We start from the raw sequence: 20,858 nt of genomic DNA, 5'->3' as shown, positions 1-20,858 counted from the left end.
GAGTTGGATATGGTGTTGACTGAAGCAGCAGATGGGGCCTGGCACTGCTTGAGCAGCCGGAGACAGCTGCAGGATCCGCGGCGAAAGCCGACCTTCTCTGTACAGAGGGATGATGATGTGACGTTAGAAAAAGAAAAGCATAGATGTGCAACAAAAGAAAATAAAAATTAACGTAAAAAACGAAAATAGGGTTGGGGTGGAAAAAGGAACGAAAGGCCAACGATCGATCTGGAAGTTGATGTCTGGAGTGAGTTGAGTTCGGCGCTTTGGGACTTGCTGGTGATACATCCACATCCACCCGCGACTCCATGGCCTCCACCTTCCACTCTCTACTACTTTCGCCATTATTGCCCTCTCCTCGCCTCGTTCGGCCTGTGCCAGCTCACATATAAAGCATGCTGCTGCTTCCGCTCCAGGTTCGTGTTCCTCACAACACTCCAGACCTCGTGGATTCTCATCTTTTGTGTTATATCCCATCTTGCGATTGATCACTCTTGTAACAATCCTCCTTCCTTGACTTAGGCTTTATATACAAAGCCAGTTAACGATCATTTGGCTTCAAGAATCACTGTTTCTGGTGTGTAATACTTCTACGGAAGTACATTGACAAAATGGCTCCAGTCAGAGATGATGCTCTTCAACTCTGCCATCTTCCGTATGTTCCACCTTGACACAATGCTCTTCAGCCCAATGACTGACACAATTCAGTAGCATGCGTTCAATCTCCTCAACATCAAGCTCAGCAGATATGACTGAAGACCGGCGCTTACCTCCATTGCCGCGCATCGAGCCTCTCCAGCGAGACCTCTTCAACCGATATACCCATAAGAACTTCATGCCTAGTCCTCCCAGCACACATGAAACCTTCCCTGTCAGAGCGTCATGGCCATCAGCCGAGCATATTGCCCCCCCGTTATCTCCTGCAACGACTGATGATTCCTGGACCGACTCGAAGCCATCACAAAGATCAATCAGGGGTCCTCTAGACCCAAGAAAGATGTCTGGAAATGCCCTCATCGATTTGATATCCCCGGACAAAAGCTCCATCACTCGTAAACTACCACTGCAGCAGCCCTGCGGTCGAAAGCGCAAGGCGACCATGATGCTTGCGGAATCAGACGAGCAAAAGGAGAAGCACCGCGTTGCAGAAGGAAATCGACGAAAGAACTTGAGCCTTGGAATGCTTCAAATGACCTACAAACTTCACGACTACTTCCTGGAATGCGCGGGTTGGAACCGCCAGAAAAACCAACCCGAATCCAAGGAACACATCATCCAGGCCGCACTTCTTTTGATCGACTTCCTGGTCTTCATTGTCACCTGGTGTGTTCGTGAAGTTTGGAACAACGGAGTACCTGAGCGTTTACAAGAAGACATGGATGTCAAACTTCGCTGCATGGAACTTGAGCAAAAGACCTCTCGCCTCATACAGCAGGACCAGAAGGCGCAGCAGGAAATCGCTGCACTGAGACGACACAATCAGGCTTTGGAAGAACGTAACCGAGCTCTGGAATACCACTTGAGTGCTCGTGAACACATGCTGCGATCCCCACAGAGCGGACATCATAGCCCGCAGCAAGGCATGGCTCTGTCGGAAAGCAACCCGAAGGTGATGCTGCCTGGTATGCGCGTATTCTGCGATGAGCTTGCAGTTAACACCCCCGAATCGGCTCGGTTCGATGTCTTGTCTGTTGGGACATCGCAGTCTTTCGGTCACGGATTCGCCAGTCACACGCCTTCGACGACGGGGCCGTCTTCTCCTGTTTCCAACCAAGGCACCTACTCAATGACCCTGCCACGACCTCCTTCGTTCGCTCAATCGCCATAGATTTGTAAATTGGTGGCAAAAACCCTTGGCGTTTTCAACATGGTGGCGGCTATTTTTGACTTCACTCAACAGCGGGCGCAAGGCTATCTCATTTGTTTTCAATCATATCGTGGTTGCTGCCTCTTCTTCGGATTTCAGAAACCTGGGATGGACATGGAAAAGTTATCTGGGGAGGCTTTCTGATTTGCTTTCTTTCACTGTACAGTATAATCATCTGTTTGATGAGACTTCTTGGATCCTCGAAGGGTGCCTCGTTGCTCACAAACATGCCGACGCATTTTCAGTGTTATTCTTTCTTTTGTACTTTCCTTTGTGGTGTTTGGGGGCGCTGGAATTTCTTGGGATTCTGGGACCTACAATGTATCTATGATATAAGGAAACAGTGCTGATCATACATGTGTCAGAGCACTACAGCATAGACCTGGGTATAGACAAATAGAATCGACGATGATGACTTACATACAAACTCCACTGAGCACGTGCCAGTATAAGCATGGGGCTGAGGCCACGTCTCCCACTCTTCCCTGAGAATCGCCAGTTCTGAAAGGATGTCTTGGGACTTGTGCATAAGTTTGCCCTTGGAGTGGTCTATATCAGTTATCTATAGGTGATCAACGACACCAGTGCAGGCTGTCTTTCTCTAGGCTCGAGGTTTGGGTTGACCGGGGTTGCTAAAGCGAGACCCTGAATCTAGGCTTAGCCGCGAATCATTACTAGACGATACGGCTCTTTGAGTATGGTTACGCGGCTAGCGGGTAATTTACGCCGTTATTTCACCATGGCCCTCTTGAGACAGCTTTGAGAACATGCTACCACGAGCGAAGCTTTGTAGATTGCTTGAGAAAATACTTGAACTATCGTAGCCTATATCAACTTTCCTCAGGCCTTCTTCAATCGCCCAACCTACATGTTGGCCATCGACAATTAGTGCTCGAGGGGTTATAAAAAGCAACGAGCCAATCTCCGACGGAGGCTAGTTTGGCTGGACTGCGGCTGGTGGATTTTATCGCTCCTCCAGGTGTCAAACATTCAACTGACGACCCCCTTCTCTTCCTTCCTCCATCGTCTCTCCGCTGCTCAACACCGACCACGACGAGCTTACCAGCCTCTCTACTCGTCCGGTATCCCACCGAGCCTCAACCTGGCCCTTTCCACTCGTTTAGTGCGTCGCTTTCTCCTCTCGATCGGTGCTACGCTGCCCCGTACCGAATTCTTTTCGCCTCTACCCCGTCGATCCGTCGCGGGCTTTCTATCCAAAGCCGATCGCATCATTCAAACATAATTATCATCTATTAATCCTCCCATACAACTTTCTCGAGGGTCCGGAATCCGTCGAGTAAACCCCCTGGTTCCGGAGTCACCGCCGCCGAGCCAGCCTTTATAACGGCCCCCTATCCTTCGCCGCGTGTCCCGACTTTTGAGACATCATCGTGTCGGGGATCGTCGCGCTCTACAGCCGCTTCGCACCTCGCTGCTGATACATTATCTTCTCTCAACCTGTCCAACTCCTTTTCTATTCCATACCATCCACGAGGATGCTGCTTCCGAAGGGTGGTGTAACGTGGAAGTCAGCCAGAGCTAGGCTGCCTCCATGGCGAGCTATCCTGGTACTAGTGACGAGAACACGCTTCTTGATATCTTTGGCCATTACTGGTCTGGTCGTTTTATTATGGCGTGGCATTAGCAGCTCTGCTTCTGAAATGCAAAAGTGAGTGATGCGATCTGGCTTCATCCTCGAAGGTGGCCACGTCCCAGCCATACTAATCGTTCGTCTCTTTTAGTTTCTATTGCTATGGCCCTCCGAAAGCACCAATGGATATGAGCCTTAACGAGATCTCCGAATGGACCGCTCATGCTCAGACTCCGGTCCTCTTCAACTATCACGAACCTTACGAAGTGAATTCCAGCTCGATTAACACCGTTGACCTCAACCCTATCAAGTCTACATCCCAGGCCGTCCAAAACAGAGAACGCATTCTGATTCTCACTCCCCTGCGTGACGCTGCGTTCCACTTGAACCGATACTTCGACCTTATCTACAAGCTGTCGTACCCGCACGAGCTTATTGACCTGGCTTTCCTTGTCGGTGACTCCAAGGACGACACTTTGGCTGTCCTCACCTCCGAGCTCCAGCGTATTCAAGATCAGGGTGATAAGGTCGCTTTCCGCAGCGCGACCATCATTCAGAAGGACTTTGGCACCGACTTTGAGATGACTGTGGAGGACCGCCACTCTTTCGCCGCTCAGGGACCCCGTCGCAAGGCTATTGGCAGAGCCCGCAACTACCTGCTCTATTCCGCTCTAAAGCCCGACCACTCTTGGGTGTACTGGCGCGATGTAGACATTGTCGACAGCCCGGATACTATCTTGGAAGACTTTATTGCTCACGACAGAGATATTCTCGTTCCTAGTATGTCTTTCCTATTGTTCTCATGAATTTGTTCTAACTGCCTCCAGACATCTGGTTCCACCGTTACAGAGATGGCGTCGACATTGAGGGTCGCTTTGACTACAACTCTTGGATCGAATCCGACAAGGCCCGCAGACTTCGTACGACTCTTGACCCCGACACTGTTCTCGCTGAAGGCTACAAGGAGTACGACACCGGCCGCAAGTACCTCGTTAGCATGGGAGACTGGAGAAACAACAAGGATGAAGAAGTTGAGCTTGATGGTATTGGTGGTGTTAACATCGTCGTCAAGGCTGATGTCCATCGCTCAGGTATTTGCAACCGGCAGATGTTTTTCAGGCTATGTGATCGCTAACATATCACAGGAATTAATTTCCCTGCTTACGCTTTCGAGAACCAGGCCGAAACCGAAGGATTCGCGAAGATGGCCAAGCGTGCTGGTTACAAGGTCGTTGGATTGCCAAACTACGTCGTCTGGCACATCGACACGGACGAGAAGCCCGGTAACCTCGGAGACCGCAAGGCGTACTAGGTCGCTTGCCCATGTCGATTGTGTTTACGGGCAGGGGTTTACGGTTTCTCTTGTCTTGAAACACCCATTGCCCGATGTATATCTGATGCCTCTGAATTTCGCCACAAAGGCTCTTCCGTTCTTACGCACTTCTTGCCCTTTCTCTTAATCATTTTATTTGCGGATGTCGATTTGCGAGCAGCCAGCTCGGCTCCGGTAATTAGCCTTCTTTACGTTGTGTCATAGGGTTATGTCTGCTTTTTATTGGCGCTCGGGGAATGTGTTCAGCGGTCTTGGAGGACTCATAGAGTTGAATGGGGTCGATATCTGCTTCGGGAGCTTTTTTATGTTCGTCAGTGAGGGTGCCTGTGTCACTTTGAGACCCTCGAATCTCGGCTCGGCGCTTCTTTGCTTCAACTCCATAGCGATGCTATTCATTGCATGATGCTGGGTCTGGATCTACAGTGCAGGTTACAAGTGGTTCCCCAGGACGGTGGGGTGTCAGTCAGCATACAAAAGCTCCAACCAGATCAAACGAATTAAGAGCAAAGCGAGGAGCGAGGAGCGAAACCGAGCCATTCGGTGCTTCTCTTCCTGTACATACATATATAGGCTATGTGTAGTCAATTGACGGACAGTGGATGTGACATTACCAAGGCGCCTGTATACCTAGAGGAGGGTCTAGAATTGACTTGAAGCCTTTCAGAACGAAGCTTTAATGCTACCTAGAATGCGACATCGAATCATTCAGTCCTTATAGCAAATTAGCAACCAGGAGCTGGAGCTCTATAGAAGGTCCCGTCATCGGCCAGAACTCCGCTCCCCGTCCCGCAAAACCACCAGCCGCCGCCGTCTTCTCCCCGACCTCCCCTCCCCCTCATCCCACACTCCTTCCCCACCTCACCTCACCTCGCCATGTCCATGCTTTCCAAATCCCTCCCTCAAACATTCCACTTCCTAAAAGCAACCATACCTCGAAGTCTCAATCTCAATCCTAGATTCGGACTCTGCCAACCCCTCCTTCGCTCGCAAATACAACCCACCCTCAGCCAAAGCCAGTCGTTCCACTCTTCCCCGCGCTCGCTCTTCGCTCGCACACCACCACCAGCAATGGCTACTTATAAGGAATTCCTCTGCATTCTACCTGATAAGCTCGGTGCGCATGAGAAGAGGTTGGAAGTTAGACCGTACGTAATCAACATTCCCCTCTTCGACGCTCTGAGACAAGTTACAACCTGTCGGCGAAGTTGAATCGGAATTGCGCCTCACAATGAAACTGGAACTGAATCCTAACGTTATCGATATCACAGAACGCACCTCGAAAACGTCAAGCCTCTCGTCGCAGCCGGAAAAGTCGTTGACGGTGGTACGTTACGTCCATTACATCCTCCCCGCCGCTCAACTGAACTGAACTCACAAAATCACACCCAATACAGGCGCTATGTTCAATGAATCCCACCCACAACCCGGCGAAACGCCCTCGTTCAAGGGCAGCATGATTATCTACGCCGTCGAAAGCGAAGAGGAGGTTTGGAAGCTCATTAAGGACGATATTTATGTTAAGGCCGATGTGTGGGATTTGGAGAAGGCGCAGGTTATTCCGGTATGTTATTTTCTCTTCCTTCCACCTTTGTCTTGTAGGCAGGCATGGAGGGTTTGCCGGAGCCTTTCGCTGACCTGTGTTGCGTTTAGTTCAAGTCTGCGATTCGGGGATAGGGGTCGAGCGACTCCTGGCATGGACTTGGATGTGGACACTGACAAAAGCCACGAGTGGGTGGAATGAATTGCATTGGACTACTCTGCTGGATGTTTAGTGGCATGATTGCTTCCCTATACTAGCGATGACAATATATGCATTGCATTGCGCGCGTGTACTAAGCGTACATATGTACAAGTATAAGCAAGCGCATGAGCATTTTGTATTCTATTGTACTGCAGGAAACAGCTCTACAACTTAGCCTTGGGCTTGAGCATAGCCTCCGCAACCTTTCGGCGTTGGATCTTGCCCGTTGCCGTCTTGGGGATCTGAGAGACGATCCAGACCTGTGGAGTATAGCATATCAGCAACTTGTCACGGCAGCCGTGAGGATATGTGCTGTAGAGATGTGACTCACCTGCTTAGGCGTCTTAAACTTGGCCAGCTTATTCTCAACCCACTTCTTCAGCTCAACTTCCGTCGCATTCTGGCCGCTCTTCAGTACGACCGCAGCGCCGATGTCCTCACAGTAGTGGCCCTCATCTGGGATAGCAAAGCAGACGGCTTCACCAACCTTGGGGTTATGCAGAAGGGTGTTGTCCAGCTCAATGGGACTGATCTTCTCTCCGCCCTTGTTGATGAGCTCCTTGATGCGGCCTGTAATAATCACGTAGCCGTCGGCGTCTTTCTTGCCCTGGTCTCCCGTGCGGAAGAAGCCATCCCTTGTAAATGAGGATGCATTGGCCGAGGGATTGTTAAGGTAGCCCTTTGTGACATTCTCTCCGCGGACGCAGATTTCGGCTTCAGAGCCTTGGGATACTTCTTTGCCGGCCTGGTCAAGAATCTTGATTTCGACGCCTTGGCCGATGCCTACGCTGCCGGGTTGGCGCTTGGCTGGTGGTAAGGGGTTGCTGGTCATTTGGTGGGCTGCCTCAGTCATTGCGTAGGCTTCGAGGACTGGGGCGTTGAGAGACTTCTCAAGGTCTTGGAATGTCTTTGGCGATAGAGGCGAAGAGCAGGAACGGATGAAACGGATCTGGGGGATGGGTTTGGGCAGTGGTGACTTGAGTAGGATTTGGTGGATTGTTGGCACGGCTGAGTACCAGTTCGCTTTGTATTGGATAAAGTCGGGCCAGAACTGGTTGGCGGAGAATTTCGCGGGTACAATCACTGAGCCTCCAGAGGCAAGAGGTGCTAGGAAGGCGGCCAGGAGACCGTGGACGTGGAACAGGGGCATCACGAGGTATGTCCTGTCTTCTGGGGTGAGCTTGTATGTAGCTTGTATGTTCCCTACAGCAAATTAGCCCTGTCTCAAGCACATGCTGTCAAGCAACTTACTCATGGTTGTAGTGAGGTTCTTGTGGGTGAGCGGAACCTGACATACTGTTATTTCATTGAATTAAGCTAGCCATGCAGGAACCCTTACAGCTTTGGGCCTGCCAGTTGTTCCACTAGTATGCAAGACAAGCGCGACATCGTCGGGCTGGGCATTCTGGACTCCGACGTTTCCTTTGCCCTGAAGCTTGCCCAGCTCCTTCACATCAAGGACAAACTCGATTCCGTTCCAGTAGCACTCGGCGATAGCAGCCTGGTATTTCCTACCGGCACGAACTGCAGGGCCATCTTGCGCATACGAGTCCTTGGGAATGAGGACCAGAGTAGAGCTGAGGTCGTCAATGTAGAATTCGAACTCATCCTGCTTGTAGGCAGGATTCAACGGCGCAGCAATTGCTCGTTGCCACGAAGCAGCTAGGAATCCAACGATAAACTCATATGAGTTGACAAGGGCGAGGTTCACAGCAGCTCCATGTCCGACACCGAGCTTAGCCAGCTTAGCTTGGAATGCGGAGATGTGCTCGTGCAGCTGGCGATATGTTATCGATAGAGCCGGCTTCCCGGGGACGATAACGGCGGTGCCTGAGCCGTTAGAGGAGAAAGATCGAGCCAATGTAGCCATTTTTACCAGGTGATAGTGATGTGACTGCCTAAGAGAAGATGGAATGACAGAAGGATGAAACAGGCCAGAGACGGAGGCCAATTAATGGGCCGCAACCCCGTCGTTCCAGGCCCCATGGTAGATTAGCTACGGACGGAGCAGGCAACATTATCGCCTTCGCTCGTCATTCTTGGGCTTATCGGCCGAACTGCCGAGCTCCCGTACCCGAAACGCTTATACAAACAGGACAAACTACGTAAACAGAGCAAACAATATTCACTCCGGGGGCTCATGCAGTTTCAAGAGCTCTTCTCGTGAGAGGACTACCATACAATAACATTCAATTTATTCCGCATATACACCATCGCGAGATGGCCTCCGAATCAACGCCCGCAAAACCGGGCGGCAAGCTGTCATTGTATGCCAATCTGCTTGACCCATCCGCCGAAGAGTCGCCTGGCACCATCTCCCGTGCGCCGGTTGTCTTCAAACAAGCTGAAGGTGAAGCTCAAGCAGAGGACGCTTCCGCAAAGAAGCAGGTCAATAACGGTATAGTATGCCTCACCCTGAAGCTTTGAAAGGTCTATTAATGCTCGTTCTAGCTCTCCGGTTTCAGCCCACAAAACGACCCCAACTAGCAACTCAGAAGCCTAAGCCTAAGCCAACCCTAACCCTACCAAAAGCCGCTCCAGCTGACCCAGCCGCTGCGCCCGTCAAATCAACACTTGCAGACTGGGCGGCTACCGAAGAGGATGACATAATCGGCTTTTACGCGGGACCCAAGAGGCAGCGCGGTGGCCGCAAGAAGCGCAAGAAGAACCGAGAAGCGCAGGAGTTCGTGCAGAATTGGGATGATATCTATGACCCGTCGAGACCGAACATCTACGAGGAGTATAAGCATAGCGACGAGCAAATATCGGAAGTTCGAGAATGGAAAGACCGTCTATACGCGCATCGCATGGCAAGGTCGCTAAGTCGAGACTCGTACAGCGACGAAGAATATGACCGCCCAATGAACCGTGAGTCTGTCACTTTGACTAGGTACCGACAACATATGTATTGACGTTATGCAGGACAATTTGCGCCTCCAAGTTTCGCGCCTCCAAGCAGTTTTGCACCACCTCCTAACCTCAATGACGTCCCACCAGCTCCTTCGGATTCTGCCGAGGATGTTGCCTATGGCGAAGATGCATATGCACGGCAGCCTCCGCCACCACCGCAGGAACCTCCAACCTCTATTTCAGATGATCCTACCGGCGATGACGCTTATTTGCGACGCATGCAAATGTCCGGACAGGCACCACCCCCACCAACCCCATCGCAAACGCTGCAGAGTATGCAAACACCATCGGCAACGATATCCCGCGCTCCGGTTCGTTATACTCTACCTCCGGCACCGGCCGACATCCCTGCTTCTGAAGCGGAGCTCGAAGAGGTCTTCGCAAAGGAGGAGCCCGCAGAAGAAGAAACGGATGTTGCTGGCGAGCGTTCCCTCCGACCTGGGCAGAAAGGTTTCGCTGAACGACTGTTGTCTAAGTATGGCTGGACTAAAGGGTCTGGCTTGGGTGCTACTGGCTCCGGTATCGCCAAGCCTTTGCAGGTTCAAGTCGAGAAACGCAAGAAACGATCCGACTCGGAGGGTGGCGGCTTCATCACGCCAGCTGGCCGAGGCAAAATTATTGGCGGTGCGAGGAAGCAAGAGGACGCGGGCAAGTTTGGTCCAATGAGTGATGTGATCATCTTGAAGGGGATGCTCAACGGCATGGACGTCGATGCGGAGTTGGCGGGCACCGAGGGAGGCGGTCTAATGCAGGAAATAGGAGAAGAATGTTCCGAAAAGGTGAGTGACTTTCCTAAATACGTTTGTCTCTCTAATATGAAACATTAAACAGTACGGTCGTGTCGAGCGTGTCTACATCTCTCGTGATTCTGGACCTCCAGTCCCTGTCTTCGTCAAGTTCACCAACCAGCTGTCCGCTCTTCGGGTATGTCTTCTTGCTGATTTCTGGCTTCGTGGCTTTGTTTGCATCATTGACGGTTCGAATCATGTAGGCCGTAAATGCGCTTGAAGGTCGGATATTCAACGGCAATCCGATCACCGCGCGCTTCTTCGACACCCACAGATTTGAGGAAGGGGTATATGAGGATTGATCCAGTCGTCGAGCGTTGGCTGTCTTCAGCAATGCTTGGTGTGGCTTTGGCTACCCGGCTAAAGGAAGGATCGGGTTCATACCCCTCCCGGAGCCCACAATCTCTCAACATGCCCAACTCTAGAATGTGATCCTGTCAAACAACTCCAGCTCGTCCACCGAGTCCTCGCTATGTGTGCCCGAAAAATAAGCCTCATCGGATTCTACCAAGTCTTCGTCTTCGAAAGTCTCCTCGATAGGAGGAATAGCAAACGATCGGGTCTTTCGCGGTATGTTTCTTGCGAAAGTGGCTCGTATAGTGCAGGTTGGGCAAGAGCCGAGCATTGGAAGCGACCATGGCTCTAAGTTTCCGCAGTCGTAGTTGCAGTGGAGGGCGTCTTTGCAGCAAATGTTGACAGTGGAGGCGTGGTCTTCGTGCATGCAAACGGCGTGATACCAGGAAATGCGATGGCACATGTTGATGTCGGGCAACTATAGTGATCAGAGAGAAAGAAGTGTTTTGTGCTCAAGGGTTGAAGCCGGGGCTCAAGCGAATGCTGTGCGGTTGAGATGGGATGGATACACTCGTGCCAGAATGGAAAAGAGTACAAAGCCTTGATATAGATACGACCCCCGGCCAATTGACAGGGTAAACAATCCTGAGCAGTGGAGCAAGTTGAAAGAAATGCGTGGTTGCTCCAGAAAATTGCTGGGGGGCGTCATTGGAATGTGCATATCTACATACCAACCCACCTAAGACCGGGATCCTGGTTCTGCGTTCGCAGCGATTCCTTGTCATCGTGCATTGCGCCTAGCAAGAAGCTTCACTTTACTCGCCAATCAAGAGATACCGATCTGAAAGGAGATCTCATGGTACTTTATATGAAACATAGATCTATTTGGAATCGTCGAAGGCGAGCATGTCTAACCTCTATTGGATAAGAGAATGCGATCTATACTTATCACGTGATTAGCTGAGAAGTGTCTATCTCTTAGGTACTTTCCAGCTGGCGGCGAGGTGGATTCTCGGGCGTCTTGACATCCTTGTCTTTAAGTGACCTTCTTCGGCCAGAGCGATGGGATACGTAGTCTCATTGAACAGTCCCTCATCGAGCCCTGCAGGACCAAAGAGTGGCTATCCACATTGCAGCACGGGGCTCGATGTAAGATCAACTTGACTACAGTCTCCGTAATGAATGCTAATAGCCAATGTCTTTTAAACTCCTCTTGAATTAGTCTTGAATCGTGTGCCGAGTGCATATTTATATCAGATGACAAATAAATGTTGTCTAGCAAGACTTGACTCTCTTCGCGATCTATGACTTTATCACGTGATTCCATGAAAGCGCCGAATTGCTGTGGTTATTGCCTGAGGCTTCAACAGTAACACCACTCAAGGTCTGGTGAATTACCAAGCTCCCTCTTTCACTTCCACCTATCTCTCACCTCTCACACATCCGATACAAGAACCTTCTCCGCCAATCTTCTAGCCCGTCGCACCTTACCTTGAATATTCCCGCGCGGCTTCAAAAGTCTTCAGCTAAACTCACCCGCCACCGAACTGATCATCGTCGCAATCGCAAACATGTCGCTCTGCGCTAACCGCCTCACGGAAGAAAGGTATGTCGAGGCGAACTAGCTACCCATTCGAGTCTATCTCTATTCTCAGGTCCAAGTCTCCGTCCGCACAAACTGACCAGATCTTTCCGCGTGCAGAAGACAGTGGCGCCGTGACCACCCATTCGGCTTTTACGCCAAACCACATCGCAGCCCTCAAGGTGTGCTCGACCTGAAGCGCTGGGAATGCGGCATCCCCGGCAAGGCGCAGACGCTGTGGGAGGGCGGCCTATTCAAGCTGGATGTGATCTTCCCGGACGGTGAGTTGCGATTTTGCGATTCCCCCGCTCTGCGAGCTCTGAGCTTGACATGGATAGTGGCTAACCGTTTCTTTTCTTCGCTGCAGAGTACCCTACCAAGCCTCCTAAGTGTACGTGCTATCGAACCCCGCTTTAGCCCTCTTCAATCATTGGCATCTTGGTGCAGGCTAGCTGCGGTGGATGTCGTTCTGCACTGTGTTAGCTGGGCTCCAGTACTTGCTGCTAGTTAAGGTGTATGCCGGACTAACACTTTACTTTCCTCACAGGCAAATTCGTCCCTCCGCTCTTCCACCCCAACGTCTACCCCTCCGGCACCGTCTGCCTGTCCATCCTGAACGAAGACGAGGCCTGGAAGCCCGCCATCACAATCAAGCAGATCCTTCTCGGAATTCAGGACCTGCTCAACGACCCCAACCCCGAGTCGCCGGCACAGGCTGAAGCATACAACCTCTTTAAGAAGGACCGCCCAGCGTACGAGAAGAGAGTTCGTCAAGTGGTGAAGGAGAACCCGGCCTTATAAGACTGTCTACACGAGAAACACTGCGGTGCAATCAGCGATCACTCAATTCGACCTCCGTCCAACCCTCTTTTCGTGGCATTGGCTTCCGGTTTCGCTTCTTCGTTTCCAGCCTTTTTACCGGGATGAACTTCAACTTGACTCAATTTGACTTTGCGCGGATATAGCGGGTTAGAACATACAGGCGTGGGGTTAAAGCATCAGAGAGCGAGGAATGAATGTTTATGGTCACCGACGTACCCCGAGGCGTTCCCCGCGCCGGATACTACCGGTATGAGTCGGAGTCTACCTCTAGAGTCTTGACGATGGTGATGGTCACGAGCATGGGGTTCTTCCTACAGGCCTGTGGTGTACTCGCATGAGGCGATTGGCTAGGAATCTCCAGCTCGAGCATTGCGCCGCGCGGTGACGGTCCCGTTTTGGTCTTGGTTTTCATTTTTCTCCAGATCTCTTTTCTTTCCTTTTCCTTCCTCAATCAAGCATATGGTCTAGCGCTGGCGTCACGTCTAAATGAATGAAACAATGAGATTATGCACGGCTTTCCGTTTGTATCCATCCATGCAGTGTAGTCTACTTGCGGGATTTCTCTCAAAAGTATAAGCTTTGTCGTGCCATCCGCATATACCGCGAGAACCTAGATAAATTGCGCCTTTTTTTATAGCATCCACTCGCGCAAACTAGAGGGAGTTAGAAAATCATCTACGCTAGAGGCATCGGTGAAGAAAGAATGCGGGGAAGAAGCGTGACGTATGAGCTATGGAGTAGTATGGGGGTTGGAAAGTCAATTGAGGTCATGAGCACGGCCGTTTCTGTCTACGTAGTACTCGTCATAGTAGTAAGGTAGCCGAGTAGACGTTCTTGGGACACTTTTCATTCGGCGGGTGCCGAGGTCTCCGTTGTCGCATTGACCAGTAGGCAGGTCTAGATAGCGTCTAGACTCTAGCGTAGACTCAATGTCAAGGATCAAGATTGGCATGCGGTGACAGAATTCTGCAAGCCGATCGATCGCCTTACCCGATGCGCTGGGCCGGCGCAAAAAGAAATACCGACCAGTGCAATTGCGGCTTGCCAGTAAGTATGCGCCAGCTGGACACGAGCGAGTAAGAACTAAGAAATCATGGAGCGCAATTAAGTAATTGTTCCTGAAGATAAGTTGCGCCGGATTGAGTTTCCTTAGCCAATTTCCATAGTGCCAGCCTGTGCTGGGCTAGCTGGTCAATGAGCAGCCAGGCAAAGCGCATTATGGGCCCTGGGTGTTATCTTATCGGGATGAGTCAGTGGGAAGTTGGGAACGTTCTATGAGAATTTGGAGGGCCGAAGTCGCCCCTCGATTTCCGCCCCGCCGATAGAACCGGGGCTTCTTGACATTTAAAAATTACCTTGCTCCCCTCTATCGAACCCGCTCTACAACACCGTCGACTCACACTTTCTCTTTCCTTGTTGGCATTTTCTGCATTTTCTGCTTCTCGGACTTTTCATCCCCCCAGCAGTGTTGTTCAATTGAATTGTCGTCGTCAATATGTGTGGTATCTTCGCGTGTCATCAGTATGCGGTCCCCCTCTCTACTATGATTTTTTGTTCGCCTTTTCCGCGGCGGCGCACTGTTCCCCGCGCGCTCTGCAAGCGGCGATGCTAACAGGTACCGCGACAGCCACCCGGATGTGCAGGCTTTCAAGCCTACAGCTTTGCGCATGGCAAAGGCGTAAGTCTGCCCCTCTTATAACCTTTATTTGGAGTCAATTGGACTCGCGGCTGACCGTGAGCAGTGTGCGCCATCGCGGACCGGATTGGAGTGAGTCATGGAGTCATTGTCCCTTGCCGAAAAAACAACAACTTTAACACAGAACAACAGGTGGAAGCTTCATCGCCGATCAGACCGGTGAGTGATCAGTCAACAATTAGACAGTGTCGAATTCACATCTGACCAGTTTTCTAGTCCTCTGCCACGAGCGTCTTTGCATCGTCGGTGTCGGTAAGTACTTCAATCTTTAGAAGGGACCCTACCTTTTTTCAATCACTTTATGCCGCGGCTTCTCGCTAAGACTGCTTCTGCTTCCAGACTCCGGTGCCCAGCCCCTCGTCAACGATAACGAATCCATTGCCCTGGCCGTCAACGGCGAGATCTACAACCACCGCATTCTGAGAAAGACACTCGACGTGGATTACAACTACAAGACACACTCGGATTGTGAGGTCATCATCCCTCTGGTACGTGCATTAGTGGCATCGATCTCTGAGTCTTCAAAGGGCGGTAGGACTGACCGGAGCAGTACATGAAATATGGCCTCGACGCCCCCAAGCACCTCGACGGCATGTTCGCCTGGGTATTGTACGACAAGGAACAGGATAGGGTTGTTGCGGCACGTGATCCCATCGGTATCTGCAGTTTCTACATCGGTTGGTCCTCGAAGCTCCCCGGAGCTGTCTTCTTCGCCTCCGAGTTGAAGAGTTTGCACCCTGTTTGCGACAAGGTCCAGGCTTTCCCTCCTGGTCACATCTATGAGTCCAAGTCTGGTGAATTCACCCGGTACTTCCAGCCCAAGTGGTGGGACCCCACCAACGTCCCCAGCACGCCGATTGACTACAAGGCCATCCGTGAGGCCCTGACGAAGTCCGTGCGCAAGCGTCTGATGGCGGAGGTTCCATACGGTGTTCTGTTGTCTGGTGGTCTCGACTCTAGCTTGGTTGCTTCCATCGCTCAGCGTGAGACCCTGCGCATGCAGAAGACTCACCCTGAACACGTCCATGCCCAGGCCAACGGCGAGTTGGTCGGTATCGATGATGAGAACGAGCTTTCCACAGTCAACTCTTTCCAGCAGCTGCAATCATTCTCCATTGGTCTTCCTGGTGCGCCCGACACCGAGGCTGCCAAGGAGGTGGCCAGCTTCCTGGGAACCAAGCACCACGCTCTCACTTTCACTGTCGAAGATGGTCTCAACGCGCTCTCTGATGTTATCTACCATCTCGAGACGTACGATGTGACGACTATCCGTGCCTCGACGCCCATGTACTTGCTCAGCCGCAAGATCAAGGGTCTCGGAGTCAAGATGGTTCTGAGTGGTGAGGGAAGTGACGAGATTTACGGTGGATACCTCTACTTCCACGCAGCCCCCAACAAGGAGGAGTTCCACAAGGAGACCGTCCGTCGTGTGAAGAACCTGCACCTGGCAGACTGCCTCAGAGCTAACAAGTCAACATCCGCGTGGGGCTTGGAAGCTCGTGTACCTTTCCTGGACAAGGCCTTCATTGAGACATCCATGGCCGTCGATCCCCAGGAGAAGATGATTACCAAGGAGCGCATCGAGAAGTACATCCTCCGCAAGGCATTTGATACTTCTGATGAGCCTGATGTCGAAGCATATCTGCCCGACAAGATCCTCTGGCGCCAGAAGGAGCAGTTCAGTGACGGTGTCGGCTACAGCTGGATTGATGGCCTGAAGGACGCCGCTGAGCGTCATGTCACTGACGAGATGATGAAGAACCCCAAGCCCGAGTGGGGCAGCGATATCCCCGATACCAAGGAGGCGTAAGTTCTTCACAAACTACTGCCACTCAAGGGTCAAACGTTAACACAGCAACAGGTACTGGTACCGCACGATGTTCGACGAGCACTTCCCTCCATACTGCGCGTCCACCGTCGAGCGCTGGACCCCCACATGGTCCAAGCAGACCGATCCTAGCGGAAGGTAAGTCGACTTGAAAGAGAAGGTGTTTCCGCGTGTTCGATTGCTGACATTTGTGCTTCTTTCAGAGCCATCTCCATCCACAACGACAAGTACGACAGCGCTGAATAGATATTTGTATAGCTGGATTCTGCAAAAATTCGTGTGTTGTTATTGGTTTGGAATAGAAGCATGCATAGATTAGTTATTCAGAGTTCGTTTTTGGGCGCAAAGCGAGTTCTTGTCCCGCTGTTGAGTGGAATCTATGGGCGTCCCAGCGTCTTGTTTGTGTTTCATTAATGACCACGTGCGCCTTGATCTGAGGCGAGATGAAGATAACAGAATGAAATGAGAACGTGGTACCTATTTTCATCTTCGCTGAATACCCTTCATTCCGGTTCTAAGGAAGGGTAGTTGTGCTGTCTTGGGTTTCGGCTCGTCCTGTGACCATGCGCTGTTTCAGTGTCGATCACCACCCGCGTGTCCGGTGAGAATTGTTGGGATTCGTAAACGGCCCAAGGCTGTTTTTGAAAGTTCGCAGCTTGCAGACAGTGGTGAGTTAATGGCCATCTTGTAAAGAATGATCAGCGACGTATGTATGTGTTGTTCAGATAGTTCGCACTGGGGAAGGTAGATCGAGTGGAAAGCAAGAGTAGACCTCGGTCAAGACAGTAGATGCCTCAGGTTTTAACTGCCTAAGAGCGCAGTCGGGGCGGGTTTTCCCGGAACCGAGCAGCAGCCAATCCACAGAGGGCGACGGTTCCCGTGCCCCAGCATCCCATTGTTTGGGTTCTCAATCTCAACATCTTCTCTTCTCTCCTCCATCCCATCGCTCCTTCTCCATACCTCTCTGCTCTAATATCTTGACGTCTTTCGTCTAACCACACATCTAATCCTACACAATGTCTGCCCCTGCTGCTTTCTCCGACATCGCCAAGGCGGCCAACGATGTACGTGCTGTGCTGTTCATCTTGCGCCTTTCGCAAGAGGATGATGGACGACTGTCGCGAATTCGCAGTGCTAATTCTACGTTCAATAGCTCCTGAACAAGGACTTCTACCACGGCTCTGCTGGTATGTAGCTTTAACCGTGTCGGCTGGTTCAGCCCCATCGCTTTTGAGACGAACTAAGCTGATTTTGACTGGTTTTTAGCTAGCCTTGAGGTCAAGTCCAAGGCCCCCAATGGCGTCACCTTCAACGTGAAGGGAAAGTCTGCCCACGAGGGTCCCATCGCTGGTAGCGTAAGTCTATTCCACAATGGCTCCGAATATTTCGATCGCTAGAACTAGAGCTAACGTGCTACTTGGTATAGCTCGAGGCCAAATACGTCGATGCTCCTACTGGTAAAGGCCCCAATGACCGGTCGCGAAAGCCCAAAAAGCCCAGAAAACCTGACAAAGCGCTTGCTGTTGTGATCTCACAAACCCTGCGCTTGTCACGGTTCGTTAAACTGGCTTTGGCTTCTCATCTCGACGAGCATAGATTGAAGCTAATGTTCTGTCCTTGTTCAGGCCTTACCCTCACCCAGGCATGGACCACCGCCAACGCTCTCGACACCAAGCTCGAGCTCGACAACAACATCGCCAAGGGCCTCAAGGCTGAGATCCTCACCCAATACCTCCCTGCTAAGCAGTCCAAGGGTGCTAAGCTCAACCTCCACTTCAAGCAGCCCAACCTGCACGCCCGTGCCTTCTTCGACCTCCTCAACGGTCCCTCTGCCAACTTCGACGCTGTTCTCGGTCACGAGGGTTTCCTCGTCGGTGCTGAGGGTGGCTACGACGTCCAGAAGGCCGCTATAACCAAGTACTCCGCTGCCGTCGGCTACAGCGTTTCCCAGTACTCTGCTGCCATCACCGCTGCCAACAACCTGACCGTCTTCTCCGCCAGCTACTACCACCGCGTCAACGCTCAGGTTGAGGCTGGTGCTAAGGCCACCTGGGACTCCAAGACCGGCAACTCTGTCGGCCTTGAGGTTGCCTCCAAGTACCGCCTCGACCCCTCTTCCTTCGCCAAGGTAAATAACAGCCCAAGAACCGCGATAATACAGAGCTAATATGTTATCTCAATATAGGTCAAGATCAACGACCGTGGTATTGCCGCTCTGGCTTACAATGTTCTCCTCCGCCCTGGTGTTACCCTCGGCCTTGGTGCTTCCTTCGATACCCAGAACCTGAACCAGGCTGCTCACAAGGTCGGCGCCAGCTTCACCTTCGAGGCTTAAGCGATCTACCCCATCCCCGTTTTTATGGCTCATCTGCACCTGTTTTCTTGTCTGATATGCCTACTGTCTGACTGCTTCTGATTTTGGAAGCATATCAAGGTGGTTCTTGTATATAGTGGGCAGGGAGATAGGATTAGGTGGTCCGTGGTATCTAGTTATTAGGGCATTAATCATGTACCGTAGTCTTGGGCGACAACTGTATATCAATAACATTAAATTTCCTTGTTCCGCAAAGCTTCAAGAAGGTCAGAGGATGTCAGTTGTAATATCAGTTTGATAAACTATCTAGAGCTATCTATTTACCTAGCGTATCTATAGTATCGGGTATAAACAAATCTTAACTCCAGCAATGCGGTCCAAAGGCAATACACAACAAGCCCACGCGCGACTTTGCGCAAGCCTCACCGATCTTTAGACGTCTTTGCCTTTTCCTTCACATCACTCCCATCCGGCCACCGCAAGAAACCCGTCACCACAGCCGTGCCAACCAACATCCCCGAGACAATGGCGAACCGGATGAGATCATCCCCGCGCCCTCCAATAAATTGCTCATTGATATCAATATGCTCCCTCTCCCTCTCCCGTCTCTCCTGCCTCCGGGCATCCTCCGCCGTCTGCGTCTTGTAGTGCCCGCGCGCATTAAAATGGGATACAGGGTTCCGATCAATAAACGACGTCGGATCCTCCTCCTTCCCCTTCGCAGAAGAACCACCAGCATCTTCAGCAGCAGCGCCGCCCGCAGCACCAGCCGAACTAAACCCCCCCGCACCAGCAGGCGGTCGCCGTTTTCCATACCCACCATGCGCATAGAAACTCGGCGGCGGACCACGAAATACACCCCGCCTCTTACTCAATCCACTTGCAGGCCGAGACCCGAAATATGAGGCGTGGCTGCTGTGGGAGCCCATGGGGTGTTGGCCTGGTGTAGCGGTGGAATGTGTATTTCCTGATGTGTAGGCGTGGATCCCGTTGTCGCGATCATATGTTGAACGTTTTGTGGCGTTTGAGAGGGTCTGGTAGGCGGAGGAGATTTTTGCGAAGCGTTGGGAGGCGGAGGGGTCGTCGGGGTTTCTGTCTGGATGGTGTTTGAGAGAGAGGGCGTAGAATTTTCTGTTGGGTACGCAATGATCGTTAGTAGCTGGTAGAATAGATCGGTGGTATCTGAGATTGAGAGGATTCGAACGCACTTCTTGATCTCGGCTGGTGTGGCTGTTACGGAAACGTCGAGGACTTCGTAGAGGGATGGTTCGCGGGCTGAGGCGAGGGAGTGAGGGCGTGTCGTTGAGAAGCGCGCTTTGCGTGTGTGCCCATATCCATATCTATGTCCATATGCGTAGCTGTACCCACAGCTGCTTAGCCTATGCCCGCCGTGCCCGTGGAAATCCAAAGCCCGCGGATGATGGCTATCATGCTGGACAAGAGCCGGATGAGGATGAGAATGACAAAGGACGTTATCGAAGAGGAATTGCGAGACTGGCGTCCTCAGATGGCGATGCAGATGCATGCCTTCTGTGTCTGGAGTAAATATGAGAGATAGGAATAAAGATAGCTAATTGAGTAGGAGAGATGGAAGAGAAGTACTTCGAGCTCTGTACATTTGCTGCGATGGCGTCGGCCGCTTATCGGAGGCGCTGCGTCATCGGTGGGAGATTGAGCCTCTGCGCGGAAACCACTGCTCTCTATCTGGATTCTGGACTCATTCGGGCGCCCTAGATCCGGAACTTTTATAGCTTATGGGGCGGGGCATGGTGAGATTATCTGATTAGATATCTTGATTCATGTTAACTGAGCATTGTTGAGATTACTAGGAGTCACTGCACGCAGCCACTGCACACGGCGGATATACTTGGGTCAGAGTGTGGTACGGTATGAGGACAGTAGTGGTGCACAAGACCAACTATACAAGGCCCCGACTTCCATGCAAGAGCTATGGCTACTTGATTTCGAATCAACATCTCGCTGGACAAAGATCCTTTTCTTAGCAAATTAATTAGGTAGTAGTCTTTGTCGCCATCCATCCTATCGCCAGTCTCAGGCACTCGACACCTCCGGGCCGCAGTCTTGGCGCTTC

General features: G+C 51.6%; 10 protein-coding genes across 10 annotated transcripts; 7 read left to right on the top strand and 3 right to left on the bottom strand.

Moving 5' to 3' along the window:
* Nucleotides 1-341: 341 nt before the first annotated feature.
* BDV14DRAFT_73043 (putative HLH DNA binding domain protein) lies at nucleotides 342-1,939 on the top strand. Its single transcript, XM_073777387.1, has 2 exons — nucleotides 342-655; nucleotides 712-1,939. Exons 1-2 carry the CDS (start codon nucleotides 612-614, stop codon nucleotides 1,826-1,828), a joined length of 1,161 nt encoding a protein of 386 aa, XP_073627768.1. The 5' UTR covers nucleotides 342-611; the 3' UTR covers nucleotides 1,829-1,939.
* A 1,293-nt stretch (nucleotides 1,940-3,232) lies between these two features.
* Nucleotides 3,233-4,885, top strand: BDV14DRAFT_73022 (ANP1/MMN9/VAN1 family protein). Its single transcript, XM_073777386.1, has 4 exons — nucleotides 3,233-3,536; nucleotides 3,610-4,238; nucleotides 4,286-4,549; nucleotides 4,604-4,885. Exons 1-4 carry the CDS (start codon nucleotides 3,364-3,366, stop codon nucleotides 4,768-4,770), a joined length of 1,233 nt encoding a protein of 410 aa, XP_073627767.1. The 5' UTR covers nucleotides 3,233-3,363; the 3' UTR covers nucleotides 4,771-4,885.
* Nucleotides 4,886-5,630: 745 nt separating this feature from the next.
* Nucleotides 5,631-6,637, top strand: BDV14DRAFT_72997 (uncharacterized protein). The gene is made up of 4 exons (XM_073777384.1): nucleotides 5,631-5,936; nucleotides 6,060-6,115; nucleotides 6,186-6,352; nucleotides 6,442-6,637. Exons 1-4 carry the CDS (start codon nucleotides 5,665-5,667, stop codon nucleotides 6,463-6,465), a joined length of 519 nt encoding a protein of 172 aa, XP_073627766.1. The 5' UTR covers nucleotides 5,631-5,664; the 3' UTR covers nucleotides 6,466-6,637.
* On the bottom strand, nucleotides 6,615-8,510 carry BDV14DRAFT_73001 (acyl--CoA ligase). Its single transcript, XM_073777385.1, has 4 exons — nucleotides 7,872-8,510; nucleotides 7,784-7,820; nucleotides 6,864-7,735; nucleotides 6,615-6,792 (listed from the first exon to the last, which is right to left on the bottom strand). Exons 1-4 carry the CDS (start codon nucleotides 8,400-8,402, stop codon nucleotides 6,697-6,699), a joined length of 1,536 nt encoding a protein of 511 aa, XP_073627765.1. The 5' UTR covers nucleotides 8,403-8,510; the 3' UTR covers nucleotides 6,615-6,696.
* Nucleotides 8,511-8,701: 191 nt separating this feature from the next.
* Nucleotides 8,702-10,592, top strand: BDV14DRAFT_72989 (putative G-patch DNA repair protein (Drt111)). The gene is made up of 5 exons (XM_073777383.1): nucleotides 8,702-8,930; nucleotides 8,984-9,400; nucleotides 9,455-10,221; nucleotides 10,274-10,366; nucleotides 10,434-10,592. The coding sequence occupies exons 1-5, from the start codon at nucleotides 8,753-8,755 to the stop codon at nucleotides 10,530-10,532; spliced, it is 1,554 nt and encodes a 517-aa protein (XP_073627764.1). The 5' UTR covers nucleotides 8,702-8,752; the 3' UTR covers nucleotides 10,533-10,592.
* Nucleotides 10,199-11,737, bottom strand: BDV14DRAFT_174300 (uncharacterized protein). The gene is made up of 2 exons (XM_073768871.1): nucleotides 10,274-11,737; nucleotides 10,199-10,221 (listed from the first exon to the last, which is right to left on the bottom strand). The coding sequence occupies exon 1, from the start codon at nucleotides 10,985-10,987 to the stop codon at nucleotides 10,652-10,654; it is 336 nt and encodes a 111-aa protein (XP_073627763.1). The 5' UTR covers nucleotides 10,988-11,737; the 3' UTR covers nucleotides 10,199-10,221; nucleotides 10,274-10,651.
* Nucleotides 11,738-11,825: 88 nt separating this feature from the next.
* Nucleotides 11,826-13,442, top strand: BDV14DRAFT_174297 (E2 SUMO-conjugating protein UBC9). Its single transcript, XM_073768870.1, has 4 exons — nucleotides 11,826-12,130; nucleotides 12,227-12,387; nucleotides 12,474-12,497; nucleotides 12,654-13,442. The coding sequence occupies exons 1-4, from the start codon at nucleotides 12,096-12,098 to the stop codon at nucleotides 12,905-12,907; spliced, it is 474 nt and encodes a 157-aa protein (XP_073627762.1). The 5' UTR covers nucleotides 11,826-12,095; the 3' UTR covers nucleotides 12,908-13,442.
* Nucleotides 13,443-14,152: 710 nt separating this feature from the next.
* On the top strand, nucleotides 14,153-16,735 carry BDV14DRAFT_72892 (asparagine synthetase B). Its single transcript, XM_073777382.1, has 9 exons — nucleotides 14,153-14,449; nucleotides 14,556-14,606; nucleotides 14,671-14,696; nucleotides 14,757-14,783; nucleotides 14,841-14,876; nucleotides 14,964-15,112; nucleotides 15,175-16,430; nucleotides 16,486-16,590; nucleotides 16,656-16,735. The coding sequence occupies exons 1-9, from the start codon at nucleotides 14,424-14,426 to the stop codon at nucleotides 16,696-16,698; spliced, it is 1,719 nt and encodes a 572-aa protein (XP_073627761.1). The 5' UTR covers nucleotides 14,153-14,423; the 3' UTR covers nucleotides 16,699-16,735.
* Nucleotides 16,736-17,468: 733 nt separating this feature from the next.
* Nucleotides 17,469-18,787, top strand: BDV14DRAFT_190052 (porin; the record flags this gene model as incomplete). Its single annotated transcript, XM_073771286.1, has 5 exons — nucleotides 17,469-17,516; nucleotides 17,606-17,639; nucleotides 17,719-17,807; nucleotides 17,879-18,580; nucleotides 18,638-18,787. The coding sequence occupies 5 exons, from the start codon at nucleotides 17,469-17,471 to the stop codon at nucleotides 18,785-18,787; spliced, it is 1,023 nt and encodes a 340-aa protein (XP_073627760.1).
* Nucleotides 18,788-19,050: 263 nt separating this feature from the next.
* BDV14DRAFT_72853 (DnaJ domain protein) lies at nucleotides 19,051-20,454 on the bottom strand. Its single transcript, XM_073777381.1, has 2 exons — nucleotides 19,975-20,454; nucleotides 19,051-19,897 (listed from the first exon to the last, which is right to left on the bottom strand). The coding sequence occupies exons 1-2, from the start codon at nucleotides 20,289-20,291 to the stop codon at nucleotides 19,189-19,191; spliced, it is 1,026 nt and encodes a 341-aa protein (XP_073627759.1). The 5' UTR covers nucleotides 20,292-20,454; the 3' UTR covers nucleotides 19,051-19,188.
* Nucleotides 20,455-20,858: the final 404 nt, after the last annotated feature.

Source organism: Aspergillus stella-maris (assembly GCF_047715825.1).
Source record: "Aspergillus stella-maris strain CBS 113639 unplaced genomic scaffold BDV14scaffold_30, whole genome shotgun sequence".
Taxonomy (NCBI): Eukaryota; Fungi; Ascomycota; class Eurotiomycetes; order Eurotiales; family Aspergillaceae; genus Aspergillus; species Aspergillus stella-maris.
This window is presented reverse-complemented; position numbering and strand designations above follow the sequence as displayed.

Excerpts from the sequence above, each read along its gene's own strand:
- BDV14DRAFT_73043 (XM_073777387.1), top strand. The coding sequence starts at position 612 with ATGGCTCCAGTCAGAGATGATGCTCTTCAACTCTGCCATCTTCC. Across the intron at positions 656-711 it reads CTTCAACTCTGCCATCTTCC|CATGCGTTCAATCTCCTCAA; the intron begins GTATGTTCCACC and ends ACAATTCAGTAG.
- BDV14DRAFT_73022 (XM_073777386.1), top strand. The coding sequence starts at position 3,364 with ATGCTGCTTCCGAAGGGTGGTGTAACGTGGAAGTCAGCCAGAGCTAGG. Across the intron at positions 3,537-3,609 it reads TCTGCTTCTGAAATGCAAAA|TTTCTATTGCTATGGCCCTC; the intron begins GTGAGTGATGCG and ends CGTCTCTTTTAG. Across the intron at positions 4,550-4,603 it reads GGCTGATGTCCATCGCTCAG|GAATTAATTTCCCTGCTTAC; the intron begins GTATTTGCAACC and ends AACATATCACAG.
- BDV14DRAFT_72997 (XM_073777384.1), top strand. The coding sequence starts at position 5,665 with ATGTCCATGCTTTCCAAATCCCTCCCTCAAACATTCCACTTCCTAAAA. Across the intron at positions 5,937-6,059 it reads AAGAGGTTGGAAGTTAGACC|AACGCACCTCGAAAACGTCA; the intron begins GTACGTAATCAA and ends TCGATATCACAG. Across the intron at positions 6,116-6,185 it reads CGGAAAAGTCGTTGACGGTG|GCGCTATGTTCAATGAATCC; the intron begins GTACGTTACGTC and ends CACCCAATACAG.
- BDV14DRAFT_73001 (XM_073777385.1), bottom strand. The coding sequence starts at position 8,402 with ATGGCTACATTGGCTCGATCTTTCTCCTCTAACGGCTCAGGCACCGCC. Across the intron at positions 7,736-7,783 it reads GAACCTCACTACAACCATGA|GGAACATACAAGCTACATAC; the intron begins GTAAGTTGCTTG and ends AATTTGCTGTAG. Across the intron at positions 6,793-6,863 it reads AGTTTAAGACGCCTAAGCAG|GTCTGGATCGTCTCTCAGAT; the intron begins GTGAGTCACATC and ends TATACTCCACAG.
- BDV14DRAFT_72989 (XM_073777383.1), top strand. The coding sequence starts at position 8,753 with ATGGCCTCCGAATCAACGCCCGCAAAACCGGGCGGCAAGCTGTCATTG. Across the intron at positions 8,931-8,983 it reads AAAGAAGCAGGTCAATAACG|CTCTCCGGTTTCAGCCCACA; the intron begins GTATAGTATGCC and ends TGCTCGTTCTAG. Across the intron at positions 10,367-10,433 it reads ACCAGCTGTCCGCTCTTCGG|GCCGTAAATGCGCTTGAAGG; the intron begins GTATGTCTTCTT and ends CGAATCATGTAG.
- BDV14DRAFT_174300 (XM_073768871.1), bottom strand. The coding sequence starts at position 10,987 with ATGTGCCATCGCATTTCCTGGTATCACGCCGTTTGCATGCACGAAGAC.
- BDV14DRAFT_174297 (XM_073768870.1), top strand. The coding sequence starts at position 12,096 with ATGTCGCTCTGCGCTAACCGCCTCACGGAAGAAAG. Across the intron at positions 12,131-12,226 it reads AACCGCCTCACGGAAGAAAG|AAGACAGTGGCGCCGTGACC; the intron begins GTATGTCGAGGC and ends TTCCGCGTGCAG. Across the intron at positions 12,498-12,653 it reads CCCTACCAAGCCTCCTAAGT|GCAAATTCGTCCCTCCGCTC; the intron begins GTACGTGCTATC and ends CTTTCCTCACAG.
- BDV14DRAFT_72892 (XM_073777382.1), top strand. The coding sequence starts at position 14,424 with ATGTGTGGTATCTTCGCGTGTCATCA. Across the intron at positions 14,450-14,555 it reads GGTATCTTCGCGTGTCATCA|CCACCCGGATGTGCAGGCTT; the intron begins GTATGCGGTCCC and ends GTACCGCGACAG. Across the intron at positions 14,607-14,670 it reads GCTTTGCGCATGGCAAAGGC|TGTGCGCCATCGCGGACCGG; the intron begins GTAAGTCTGCCC and ends GACCGTGAGCAG.
- BDV14DRAFT_72853 (XM_073777381.1), bottom strand. The coding sequence starts at position 20,291 with ATGCATCTGCATCGCCATCTGAGGACGCCAGTCTCGCAATTCCTCTTC. Across the intron at positions 19,898-19,974 it reads ACACCAGCCGAGATCAAGAA|AAAATTCTACGCCCTCTCTC; the intron begins GTGCGTTCGAAT and ends CGTACCCAACAG.